The 14536-nt window shown below is 36.3% G+C and overlaps 1 protein-coding gene across 1 annotated transcript in view; it reads left to right on the forward strand.

The window, feature by feature from the left end:
- The window catches only part of UCHL3 (ubiquitin C-terminal hydrolase L3), a 79259-nt gene that overhangs the window by 8412 nt on the left and 56311 nt on the right, over window positions 1-14536 (forward strand). The window contains exons 2-4 of the mRNA XM_007941503.2: window positions 1752-1908; window positions 2467-2552; window positions 4441-4488. Of these exons, the coding sequence (XP_007939694.2) occupies window positions 1752-1908; window positions 2467-2552; window positions 4441-4488 (291 nt within the window). The remainder of the gene's footprint in view (window positions 1-1751; window positions 1909-2466; window positions 2553-4440; window positions 4489-14536) is intronic.

A 14536-nucleotide genomic window follows, 5' to 3' on the forward strand; every position in this document is an offset into this window, starting at 1 on the left:
TGGTGGGTTTGAACTGCCAGCCTTTTGGTTAGCAGTCAAATGCCTTAGGCACTATGTCACCAGAACTCCCAAAAATGTTACAGCCTTGGATACCCTATGGGACAGTTCTGCTCTATTTTGTAGGGTGCCTATGGGTTGGAATTAACTAGATGGAGACAGATTTGTTTTTTTGGGGTTTTATTATTTTTAACCCCTTTTTTACGATTAGAGAATTGAAGTACAAGACATAAGTAACTTGTCAGAGTCATGCAACTAATAATGGTAGAGCCCAGATGTGGGCCTGGCAGTCAGCTGTAGAGCTCCTACTTTTAATATATACCATATTGCTCTTACAACCAGTTATTATAGTTAATAATGAACTTTTGTTGTTAATAAAGTATGGTTATAAATATGATGTGAATACTATGAATATAGAATGATTTTTTAAAAGAAAAATGCTCTTACCAATGATAAATGATATAGAAATGTAAAAAATCTAAAGTAAAAATCCTCAGGCAATCTCTTACCATAAAGATAATCCCTGTTAAGGTCTTATTTACTCCCCACCCATCTTATATATTTTTAAAGGTTTGTTTATTTGAATGGGGATCCAAATCAGGTCATACATTGTGATGCTTTTTAAAACTCTTTTTAATCTATAGGATCCTGTCCACATCTCCTCTTTCATTTTTCCTTGCATTTTTTGTTGTTGAAACTAGTGGTTATCTTACAGTTTCCCATAAACTTTTGATGACTAAGGATGATTGCATCCTCGTGGTACTGTTAAATATGTTCTTTCTCCTTTGTGTTTGCAGTAAATTAAAAGATTTAGAGGTTTGAGGAGATGAGAGGGTGCAAGACTGCTTCCTACGTGGTATACTGTACTTCCATCGGGAAAAATAGAATGTCTTGGCATTTCTTTTTCTGACTTAGCAACCTTTGATGTTTATTGTCTAGGTCCATTAATGTATTATTTTTTGACTTCTTAATGCATATATAAGCTTTGGTAGCATAGTGCTTAAGGCATTTGACTGCTAACTAGAAGGCTGGTGGTTCAAACCCACCAGCCACTCCTCAGAAGGAAGGTAGGGCAGTCATGTCTGTAGCGATACTGCCTCAGAAACCCAAGGAGGGGTCGCTATGAGTCGGATCCGACTCGATGGCAGTGAGCTTGGAGTAATGCATATGTAAAGTAAATATTTTAAAAATATAAATGGGATTTTGTTACAGTAATACAAATATATACCTATAACCTATAACCTACTCTATAATTATGGACAGATTTCTATGTCAGAACATATAATTCTACTTTGGCCTTTGTAAATGCTGTATGGTATTTGCCATAATGTGTACCATAATATGTTAAACCAAATCCCCATGATGAATATTTAGAATTTTCTAAGTTTTATATTTTTAAAAGTATACATATATCACTGCACATTTAAAAAATTGTGTCTTAAACACAACCCCTCAAAGGAAATTGCTTACTGAAGGATATGCATATTTAAAATGTCATATGCCCTAGAAAGTGTAGAAAAAAGGTGGACTTTTAATAATAGCATGTGTGGATGCCTTTTTGCTCATACCCTTACCAACATGGAGTACTATTACTCTTTTTTCAATCTTTATCAACCTATAGGTAACAGGTCTTTCACTTTTTAAAAAAATACGTTAGGTCATTTATTGTTTTTCTTTTAGAAACTGTTTTAGCTCTTTTTAATTTTAATGTTATTTTCTACTTATAGATCACTGATTTCTTTTTTTAAAAATAGTATGAAGTATTCAGAACAGAAGAGGAGGAAAAGATAAAATCTCAGGGACAGGATGTCACATCGTCAGTATATTTCATGAAGCAAACAATCAGCAATGCCTGTGGAACGATCGGACTGATCCATGCTATTGCTAACAATAAAGATAAGATGCACTTTGGTAAGTAATTTTTCATTACTGCTATTTTCCCCTCTGAAGATCCAAGTTAACTTCATTAAGCAGTAGGTGCTGCTCTAATTCTTTCTTTCAAACTAAAATGTAGCTTTTTTTCCCCTTCTTTCTTTTGTAATGAAAGTACATCTACTGTTAGAAAAAAAATACTTATCCTCTCCGTTCTTTTCTTTGTTGATAAATAGCAGTTTAACAAACAAATAATTTAAGCCCTATAATTTATCACAAGACTTAATTTTTTCTTTACAAATGGATCGCACATTGTCTTCTGCCGTAGTGTTATAGCTTACTTAATTAAAAAATTTTTAAATACAAAGTATAAGTATCACAGATCTTTAAAGTTTCCTGTCTTTTACACTACTAGATGTTTATATTACAATTTGAATTTGGTGTGCATTTTACTAAATTTCTTTTATTATATTCTTAACTTACCAGCGAAAGGGTTTTACCTGAAAAATCGCATGTTTCTAGAATTTTCATGTATGAGTTTCTTTGAGATACCAAGTTTTGTAAAGTTTTCAATTTTTACCTTCTTTAATATTTAAGAATCTGGATCAACTTTGAAAAAATTCCTGGAGGAGTCTGTTTCAATGAGCCCTGAAGAAAGAGCCAGATACCTGGAAAACTATGACGTCGGTACCTTCTTTCTGCCTTGATTTAATATATGGACAAAGTTTTGTGGGCTTATAGGTGCTGTTTGGGGTTTATCTTGAAACTACAGTTTTGACAAGTCTGGAGTGTGTTGTATTCATTAAAAAAGACCTTTTGTACATTTCAGGTAATATTATCCGAAATAGCCATATACATATTGATAAATTGCCACTTCTCTACATCCAGAGCTGAATAAGAGAATAAAAGCAATTTGATTTATGTTGTTGTTGTTGTTGTTATGTGCCGTCGAGTTGGCCCTGACTCATAGCGACCCCTCCTTGGGTTTCTGAGGCAATATCACTGCAGAAGTAGATTGATTAGTAAAATATCTTACAGTTGACTATTCCTTACCATTTCCTCTCTGTAATAAATATATGCCTGGCAATACCCTATGTGGCTTTTACCTGGTCAGAATTTGGAACAAGGCTGAAGATGAATGGAAAAAAAAGGTTTAAAGGTAGACATGAGACCATACTCCAGCCTATTTTATCAGTCTAATCATTTTCTTGCATTTACAGAGACACAGGCCACATAATATACTTTTAAATGATTATATAAGTTCATAGAATAATTTTTTAAATTTATTATTTTTGATTTCTATTTTTTCTTTTAGAGACTATTTGCATTTTATAACATTACTGAGAAGCTTGTAAATTCTTTAGATTAGAGGTGTACAAATTATTTGGTTACAATAATGCTTTGGGCAGAGTTTATGCTCAATAATGATTTTGTCATGTATTTTAGCATTCTAATATACTTACAACTATTTTAAGATACAACTTTAAAAAAACTTGAACATTTCATAAAATATCTTCATTTTTCACGAAAATAAAGCAACATAAAATTACCTGTAATCCCACCAATTAGTGGTAGCAACCATTACCATTTTTTTTATAGGGAGTGTATATGTATATACACAATCTTTTTAAACAAAAATTTGATCACAATGTAATGCTGTTTTATAACTTGCTTTTCTCACTTATCACAAATGTAATACACTTGAGTAAGTATATACTGACATCATGATTTAATGGCTGCATAGCTTTCCATTGTATAGTATTTTACTTAACTGGTAAATTTTTGTCAGAAATGTATTTTGCTCTTTTTCATGATTTTTTTTTTAATACTGCTAAATTTTAGGTATAACACTGTAGCTAAATCTTTGCAAATATATTTAATTATATATAATTATATACAATTTATATGTAAATATATAAATTCCTAGATTGCTGAATCAAATCATTTGCATGTTTTTAAGGCTTTGATATTTATTGCTAAATTGCCATCCATAAAGATTGTACGTTTACCTGTATTTACTAATGTGCCCATTTCTCTGCACCCTTGCTAATAGTGGGTATTTTTAGAACATGAAAGAAAAAGAATTTCAGGAAACTTAATTCTTTAGCTTCTGATAAATGCATGCCTTTTGCTCCACATTTCTTAATTGCCTACTAAAGCTGCATGATTAAGCATAAATTCATCCAGAGCAAGAAAGGAGCATGTAACTTGGAGAAACAGATGTGAGAAGGGTTTCAGTCTCTGTGTGATGCCCATTTTATTCTAGTTTTGATCAAATAAAGTGTTAAGTGTTAGCTATAACAATTAAATAAGCTAAGTGACTACTACTTAGGCCCAGTATCCGATTTCCTAAATCTTCAGAGATTTGTGGCTTGGAAAGTAGAATAATTCATTTGGTTACTCATGTGTTACTCTTAAATATCTACTATTGAATTGTTCTTTAATTTCTTCCAATTTATTATTTCCAAACAAGACTTTAAATATTAAATTTTAGCTTTATTGTTTTGTTTTCATTTAAAAAGTTGGATATTGTGGGTTTTTTTCTATAAATACCTTGTGTTATTATTACAGGCTATTCGAGTTACTCACGAGACCAGTGCTCATGAAGGTCAGACTGAGGTATTTCAAAACTTTTTTTTTTCAAACTTATTTTGCTATGTATAAATTTAACCATAGTGTTACTGTATGAGTGTAGTTTTAGGAAACTACTTGGACCTTTTTTTTGTTTCTTTGAGGAAATTTGTTTATGCAAAAGTTATCATAAAGTAACACAAGAACGTGTTTTTACAAACTATTAACATGTTACTTTGATAGCTGCCATCTCAGTTTGTCTGACTGTTTAGACAGGTAGCACGTTACGTGCTGTTTGGCCTGTTTCTTTTCTAACAGATTCCTTTGACTTCCAAGTATTTTGAGAAAAGTACCTGCAGTGTAGTACAGGCATATAGTCTGTATGACTCTGTGGAGGCTTTATCACACACATCTGCCAGAAAAATACTGCATTGTTCTCTTGGCTCAATAAATCTGTTACTGGGCAATGTGATGGTCTTTACATATTTATTGTCTAGATCGGAGGCTGGTTTGCCTCCTCTCCTCTCTCCTGCATTTTTATTCTGTTTGTTTCCCTCCTTCTCTCCTATCTTTTCTTTCCTTTCTTCCTTTTTACTTCCTTCCCTATAATCCTCACTCCCCCACTCTTGGGGGAAGTTTGTTTAGTCAAGACTTTTTAGTCAAAATGAATAGAATTTTATTAAAGCCCTTCATGTTGGTGTACTTACTGCACATAAAAGTGTTTAACACCAGAGGTTACATTATTTTCTTTCTTTTCCCATGTATAACTTGAAAATTCACTTTCTTATGTACAAAGGTGGCATTGCCTTTATGCTTTAAAATACTTGAAAAATACCTGATTTTAAAATATTGACCTTAAATACTTTTTAAAATATCTTAAAAAATTTTTAAAAAAGAGAAAGCAATTTCCTTTTATAACATACCTGCAATTTTTCTTAGGTGATGTGGATATCCATCTAAGATTAAGATGGAATTGTGAATTTTTATATTAATGCCATTTAGAAACCAAAACATTAATTCTTCCCACAACTACATCATATATTCTTGTTTGCTCTCAGGTGCTGCTTCAAAGGTGTAGGCTATTGCTTTCTAACTAAAGTTTTATACACACACATACACACACATAAAGAAACACACATACAGAGATAGAAACACACAGAAGTGGATTGTATAAATGGCTTTAACATCAGATTAGAAATTAATAATAAAATGCTTTGGTGTTTTGGTATTGCTTTACATAATCCTGATTACGTTCTTTATCTTTACTATGCATTGCTTTTTTATTGTTAAATTCATAGTGGTAAACTTAGCAATGACAATGAGCATCAGCATGAAATTATTGTAAAATATGAAAACAGTTGCTTGCATTGAAGCAATTAAGTGCTTTAATACATTTTCACTTCAAAAATATTTGTCTTTGGAACACCTTGCCCCCTTTTAGGATCTTCATCCAATTATGGCTTTAACTACCTCTTTTTAGATGATGTTCACATCTCTTTTTCCAGACCTAACTCTTTCATTTTTTCCAATATTGGACGCCTGTTAGACATAACTTGGATAACTTACTAATATTTTATAATGCACTTGTCCTTACTTGAGCTAACTGTCTTGTGTCCTAAAATTTTTCTTTCATTTTTCCTGTTTCTTATCATATTTCCATCATCTATTTTCCACATAATCATGAACCTAATACACATTTGTGTAATTTCTTACCTGGAATATCAGCATCTTATGTAAATTATATTTAACTTTTATTCTAATTCCTATTTATTTTTACTTAATTTTACTGGATTAAAAATTGAAAACCAAACCAGTTGCTGCCAAGTAGATACCAACTAATGCTAACCCCGTGTGTGCCAGGGTAGAACTGTGCTCCACAGGATTTTCAGTGACCAAGTTTTCTAATTTTTTTTAAAGTTGATTGGCAGATCTTTCTTTCAAAGCTTCTCTGAGGACTCAAACTTCCAGACTTTTGGTAAATGGCTGAACACATGAACTGTTGGCAGTACTCAGGATGCCTGTCTGTTGGATTAGCTTTCTTAAAATATAATGTGAATTATTTGGCTTCCTCAAATTTCTACAGGGGTTCCCTAGTACATTATAGGGTGACTCTGAAGGTGGCGTAGAGATAAAGGTTAGGATTTTCTGGAGGATTTTTTCAAACTATGCTCCCACAAGACTTAAGTCTCTCTGTTGTATTCGCATCTTCCACAGTTGAGAATCACTTGTAGAGTGAGCTGTATTATTGATGTATATTAGAGCCCCAAAGTATTTTTGAGGAGAAAAAAGTCTTGAGAACCATTCCCCAAATCTATGCAATAAATTCAACCTCTTTAGCCTAGTTACAGTTAACAAACTTGTCTTTCTTACTTTCAATAGTGTTTGTTTATTTACTTTATTATTGCTGTAGCTTATTATCTCTTGTAGCTTCCCTGTTTAAAACTACCTTTTTCTCAATCTCTGTACTTCTTTCTTCCACCTGTCCTTCAAGACTTGGCTAAATACTACCTTTTGCATGAAACATTCATGATTAACAGACCTGGATGTTAATTGAATTTTTATATGACTCTTGGCTACTACTATTTGTGTTTTTAGCTAATTATTTTCATATTCCTTTTTCATTTACTTAAGATGTATATTTTTTCATATTTTAACTTCTCCCAAATTAGGATGCATCTTACAATTGATATCATAATTTTACTTGGTATTGCTATTCCCTTCATAGGGGTACATACAATGATGTATCAATTTTATAATTGATTGTGCCCTAGATTAGATGATATTAGGAATCATATTTCCCTAACTGTGTCTCTTAGGATTGGTGTCCAGTTCATTTTGATATGCTCCAAAATATTCAACACTGTTTCTTGCACATCAGCTCACTACTGTCGAGTCTGATCCAACTCATAGCGACCCCTCCTTGGGTTTCCAAGGCAGTATCACTACGGAAGTAGATTGCCCCATCTTCCTTCCTAGGAGTGGCTGGTGGGTTTGAGCCACCAGCCTTCTGGTTAGCAGTCAGATGCCTTAGGCACAACAAATATTAATTCACCACAATTAACTCAGAACTATACTTGGTCATGTAAGAACTACAAAAGAAGTTTAAATCTTAGTTTTCTCTTATCCCTTGGGTAAACAAAACATATCCATTAGCCATTGTTTTTCAATAGAGCATTAACCTTTTGGGAAGAGTTCAATTGTTTGTTGTTATCTGGGACTGTTTTGTACATTCTAGGGTAGAAATATAGTGGTTTCTAGTCACTTTATGTTAGTAGCAACTCCCAGTAACTGAGAGAACAAAATCGACACCTATATATTTCCAAGTCCAGTATCATTCAGCTTAAAATTCTGCACCAGCAACTGTGTCTCTCATCATCCCATTTCAGACTCACCCACCATCTATAGGTTTGAGAGTCTTTGATATATTAGTATCTCCATTGTTTATATTCTAGCACATTAATGTTTGTCAGTTTCTACAGAACTCCCAGGTCTTTCCTGTTTTTGTGTTTATAAATACCCCACCTAGATCCACCTCTGTTATTTCCTGTCATAAAATTCTACAACAATGCGATACCATCTTGCTCCAGGACTAGTAGCAGAGTTCAACAGGACAGAAAATAACAAATGCTGGCAAGGTTGTGGAGAGATTGGGACTCTCATACACTGCTGGTGGGACTGTAAAATGGTACAACCATTGTGGAAAATTCTATTTGTTTTCTTCCTGGCACTTTTTAATAATGTGTAATGCATTTTTTATCCTTCTGTGTGTTTGCTGCTTCTTCACACTTACTAGAATTTCACTCTCATGAGGACATGGGCCTTATTGTTCATGTTCACCATCAAATCCCCAGGACGGTACCTGGTATATACTAGGTGTTTATGGAGATACACAGCATAAAGGTTAGGAGCACAGGCTCTAGGTTTGCATACTGATTCCATGATTTTCCAGCTTAAAACAGGGATACCTTGTGTTTTGGTTCTCCAGTGCTGCTCTAACAGAAAATACCACAAATGGGTGGCTTTAACAAGAGGAGTTTATTCTCTTACAGCTTTGGAGGCTACAAGTCTGAGTTCAAACTGCCAAATTTTAGGGGCTTGGTAAAAGCCCCCGAACCTTGGGCTTCAGTTCTACCTCTTGCTCCTGGCCCACTGGAGCTAGAGATGTCTCTTCAATCAAGCAGTTCCTGGCTGCTGAGATTAACAAGCCCAAGGTCAACAAGTAAAATGGCATGGTCCCAAGATTACGAAACAACATGGCATGCCACTAATTCAAGTCCAGAAACTGTCCCAACACTGGCAGGCAATCATGGCAGGCAGCTAAATGATGACTTGGCTACATGCAGGATTCAAGAGTGCCAACAGCTGCAGAACTTTCTCAATGCTTCTCTTTACATACTGAAAGCAATATATAAACACTTCTCTTTGTATCCCTAAGGCAGCTCCTCAGCTCCTCTAATAGATTCCACCATGGAGTTGTTTACTAATGTCACCACGGGAATAACTACATCTAGCTGCCCAGCCAGTCAAAACCAGGATCAGCCAAGTTGACACATAACCACATAAACTTAACTACCATACCTTATGAGAGAGAAGCTCTTCTTTTTTTTTTAATTGTGATTTGGATGAAAGTTTACAGAGCATATTCACTTTCCATACAGCAGTTCACATATACTGTCTCATAACATTGACTACAATTTACCACAATGCAACAGCTCCCCTCCCACTTCCTCCCTATAGTTACCTCTTCCCTGTGTCTTTCTCTCCATGTACTCCCAAGCTGTCTCCCTGTGCATATATAGCCCTTCTATTCTCCCACGATTGTTCTCTCCAAGGAGTATATCTACCTCAGGTAAATGTTCATCTCATATGCCTATCTTTTGTTTGGCTGGAAGACAAAAGAGTGAGTTCAATTCCAGACCTGAAGGACAGATAGGGGCTATAGTCTCAGTGGTTCCATCAGGCTCTATCAGAACAGCAAACCTGGTACCTTCTTTTTTTTTTTTTTTCAGATGATTTTGAGTTTTGTTCTACATTGCTTTCCTACTCTATGCACGATCTCTTACATAGATCCCCCTGAGAGGAGCTCTTCTTGTGGTGCAGTGGTTAAAGCATTCAGCTGTTAACCAGAAGGTTGGTGGTCCAAACTCACCAGCCACACTGGGAGAAAGATAAGGCAGTCTCCTTCCGTAAAGATTTACAGCCTTGGAAATGCTATGGAGCAGTTCTGCTCTGTCCTATGGGGTTGCTATGACTCAGAATCGATTCAGTGGCAGTAGGTTACCTTGAGATTCTTACGGAGATTAATGAGTTAATTATATAAAGTGCTTAAACTAGTGCATTATATTTAATGGGCATTCAGTAAATATTAAACAAACAAAGAAAAAACAAACGCACTGCCGTCAGGTGGATTCCAACTCAGTGACTGTGTAGGGTTTCCTTAGCTGTGAATGTTTAGGGACGCATACTGCCTTGTCTTCTGCGGAAGTGGCTGGTGGGCCTAAACCACCCACCTTTTGGTTAGCAGCCAAATGTCTTAGCCACTGCACCACCAGAGCTCCTTCTGTAAATTTTAGGTGGTAATTTTACTTTACTGGGCATTCAGAAAGGTGAATATTTAATGGCAGAGGATGAGGCTGACATAATAATGTGAAGCCAGATCAAGGGATGCAGTAATTTATTGGTAATGGGGAGCCACCCACAATGATGTGTTTAGTTTTCAGTTTGTTGAGTTTAAGGTGAGCTTATTGAGTCATCTCTGTGGAAGGTCCTGTGTGCAGTTGGATATATGAGTCTAAAGCTCAGGGGAGATATCTGGAGTCTTTTGTATTGGGTAGTAATTAGAACCTTGAGAATCCTATAGAAGGAGAACAGTGGTAGAATAACCAGAAAGCCCTGGGACATGTAGATGTTAAAGACTGGGTAGGGGAAGAGGAGCCAATAACAGAGTGTAATAGCATGTCTAGCTGACATCATTGGTACTCATTCTTAGAACATTTTCATGGGAATGGAGGAGACAGAAACCTTACTCTGTGTAGAGATTTGTAGACTAAATGAGAAATCAGTACATTGAGCCACCAAAATAGAGTGATCTTTTAAGAAGATTAGTTGTCATTTGCTGACCCATGCTATAGAGTATTTGTCTACTTGCATGTTTTTCCCCATCCCACCATAATATGATTGGCAGAATTTGGCTAACCCTCAAATTTGGACAGTAGTTCTACCACTCTTATCCTCATTAACTTTTATGGGAAGGTATGGCTTTCATTTTTCACTTAAGATTGTAAAGATAAAATAGCAACAATGGGATGTGAGGAAAGAATGAGGCAGTTAAATTATCAGTGGTGGAGAGAGTTCTTTCTTTTTCCCCTTTGGTTTTCCACGTGCAACAACCACGATTTTGTACTCTATTTTAGATTAAAAACAAAAAACTCATTGCCATCGAGTTGATTCTGACTCATAGCTACCCCCATTGAGTTTCCTAGGCTGTACATCTTTATGGAAGTAGATTGCCCTATCTTTCTTCTGCGGAGTGGCTGGTGGGTTGGAACTGCTGACCTTCTGGCTAGCAGCCAAATGCCTTATCCACTATCCCACTAGAGCACTTTCTATTTTAGATAGTGATAGATAAAATAGTGTTACTGGATTTATTTCTCATATTAATGTAACAGAAGTGCTTGAGATTATTATGTGCCATTTAATTCCTACAGCAACCTGATAAAGCATGTTGTTGTTGTTGTTGTTGTTATGTGCTGTTGAGTCAGACCTGACTCATAGCGACCCCTCCTTGGGTTTCCGAGGCAGTATCGCTACGAAAGTAAATTGCCCAGCCTTCCTTCCGAGGAGTGGCTGGTGGGTTTGAACCGCCAGCCTTCTGGTTAGCAGTCAGGTGCCTTAGGCACTACGCTACCAGAGCTCCTTGATAAAGCATAGGTATTATTATTATCCCCCTTTTGTAGATACAGCAACTGAGGCACAGAGAGATTTAGTTACTGGTAAGTGATAGAGCCAGAATATGAGTGCAGATATTCTGACTTCAGAGTCCGGTTCTAATCCGTCACTCCTCACCCCAAACTACCAAACACTTCCAATTAAAATTTGACAAGCTGTTTTTGTAGGCAGATCTGTTCAAACCAGTACTTTTTCTCAGTCTGAAGTAATGATTTATATTCCAACCTGGACAGAAACAGATTGAATGAGAAACAGGAAATTGATAACTTGTCAATTCCTTCTGAATTTTGTATTTCTATAGTGGTTTCATGATTTGGTTTTGAAGTGCTATGTTAGAGAAATTAGTAAGTTCTAAAAACATATATAAAACTAAACTTTCCATCAACTAAGATGATAATCACATGTGTCATATGGTATCATATGGACCTACACTGAATATGCAGTCCCTAGGTGGTATAGTTAATGCTTTTGACTACTAACCAAAAGGTTGATGGTTTGAGTTCATCTGGTTGCTCCTCAGAAGAAAGGCCTGACAATTTTTTTAAAAAAATCAGCTATTGAAAACCTCATGGAGCATAGTTCTACTCTGCCACACATGGAATTGCCACAAGTCAAAGGCAATTCAATGGTTACTAGTGTACTGATTACATTAAATAATATCATTCTGGGCTCTACTAAAGAAATCTAGTAGATGAAAAAATCTTATTTTAAAGTTGGTCTGTTCAGAGAAGAACATTTGAATAATGAAAGTATTTTTGAAATTATGAACAAGTATTAATGATACAATAGTGGAAACAATCTGCAAATCAAATGTGATGGTTGTTGTTGTTGTTGTGTGCCATCGAGTTGAACCAGACTCATAGCAACCCCTCCTTGGGTTTCTGAGGCAGTATCACTATGGAAGTGGATTGCCCAGCATTCCTTTTAAGGAGTGGCTGGTGGGTTTGAACCGCAGCCTTCTAGTTAGCAGTCAAGTGCCTTTGGCACTATGCTACGCGAGCTCCTAAATGTGATGGTAAGGGGTTGTGTTAGACTGGGTTCTCGAGAGAAACAAAACCAGTAAAGCTTATATAGAGAGAGAAAGAGAAATTTATCTTAGGAAAATGGCACACAGACTTATAGAAGCTGGCAAGTCCAAAGTCCAAAGCCTCCAAAGCTGGAGGCTTTTCCCAACTCATGCAACTGCAGGTACTGAGGAGCTCAAGGTTGGCAGGCAATATACTGGCTGTTGACTCCAATGAATGATGAATCCAAGATCTCCAGGCCAAGTGGTGGATTGTTCACTCATGCACAGTTGTAGGCAGCACAAAAGGGTCCTGATCCACAGAAGAAATGTCTCTTTTCCCAGGATGTCCATAAATATACTAGAAGCAGGCCACACCCCTAGGGAAACTCCCTTTCAACGGATTGGCTGCTCAACACATATACATCTGATCCCATTATGGGAATAACCACATCACAACTGCTTAAACCACACAGAATTGTGGTCCAACCAAGTTGACACACAGCTCCAACTATCACGGGGAAAATTGCAAAATCCAAAAGGTGGTTTTATTTGTCTTTAGACTCTATTTTTACTTTGTTAAAAAAACAAAAACCAAACTCACTGCTATTGAGTTGACTCTGACTCATGGTGACCCCCATTGGGTTTCCAAGGCAATAAATCTTTACAGAAGTAGATTGCCCCATCTTCTTCTATAGAGCAGCTGGTGAGTTTGAACCACCAACCTTCTGGGTAGCAGGCAAATGCACCACGAGAGCTCCTTTTTCACTTCATTAATACTTATTTAAAAAGCAATTTCTTGGCAAAACATACTGTAGAAAACATTGTTCCACCTCCTACTGTGGCAAGTAGCAACTGGGATCTTAAAAGCTTGTAAGAAGCCATCTAGATGCAACAATGGGTCTCTCCTTATCCAGAGCAAAGAAGAATGAAGAAAACCAAAGATTCATGGAAACAATTAGTCCTAGTGACTGGTACACCATGTGATCCACAGCTTATATGACTATGAGACCAGAAGAACTAGATGGTGCCTGGTTACCACTGTCAACCACTAGGAGGGGGTTCTATGTAGGAGATCCTGAATAGAGAGGGAGAACATTGTGGAACAAAACTCAAAATCATTTGGGAAAAAAAAGAGGGGGGGGGGGACCACGTTTGCTGGTATGATAGAGCCTGGTGGAACCACTGAGACTATGGCCCCTAGCTGCCCTTCAGGTCTGGAATTAAACCCACAACTGTGGTTTCCAGCCAAACAAAACACAGGCATATGAGTTGAACATTTACCTGAGGTAGATACACTTCTTGGAGAGAACAATCATGGAAGAAAGAAGGACTGTTTATGCACAGGGAGACAGCTCAGGGGGCAGGAGTGCATGGAGGGATGGACACGGAAGAGGTAACTATGGGGAGAAGTGGGAGGGGAGCTGTTGTATTGTAGTAAATTGTAGTCAATATCATGAGACAAAGTATATGTGAACTGCTGTATGGAAAGTGAATTTGCTCTGTAAATTTTCACACAAATCACAATAAAAAAATTCTAAGTTTTGTGATTTGTCCATATTACTCTAGAAGCTAACTAGATATGAGTAGAGTTCTGTGATTTATTATTTAACTGTTTTTAAAAATATTTTAGTTACTTTTCATGGAAATAAATACAATCAAACATACATCCATTCACAATTTTCTACATGAACAGTTCAGTAATATTGGTTACAAGTTGGTTAATATTGGTTACTGTGTCACCATTCTGTCTACCCATATTGCTTCACCACTATTTGAGGACCTCTGCAAACCCACCAGCTACCCTCGGAAGGAAGGTTGGGCAGTCTACTTCCGTAGTAATACTGCCTTGGAAACCCAAGGAGGGGTCGCTGTGAGTTGGGTCTGACTTGACCGCAAACAACGACGACGACGATGTCTGCCCTTTAAAGTTCTCATCTGTGATTTAGATTAAGTGTTGTCAGTTTACACTCATATAGATAATTCTTTTAAGATTGCTGTGTTCAAGGCAAATGTTCTTTATTTTATTTATTTATTTATTTTATTATTATTGTGATTTAGGTGAAGATTTACAGAGCAAATTCACTTTCCATATAGCAGTTTACATATACTTTGTCTCATGACATTGACCACAGTTTACCACAA

The sequence above is a fragment of the Orycteropus afer genome, unplaced genomic scaffold (assembly GCF_000298275.1).
Source record: "Orycteropus afer afer isolate SDZICR_OR568_19922 unplaced genomic scaffold, OryAfe1.0 scaffold00081, whole genome shotgun sequence".
NCBI classification, from domain to species: Eukaryota; Metazoa; Chordata; class Mammalia; order Tubulidentata; family Orycteropodidae; genus Orycteropus; species Orycteropus afer.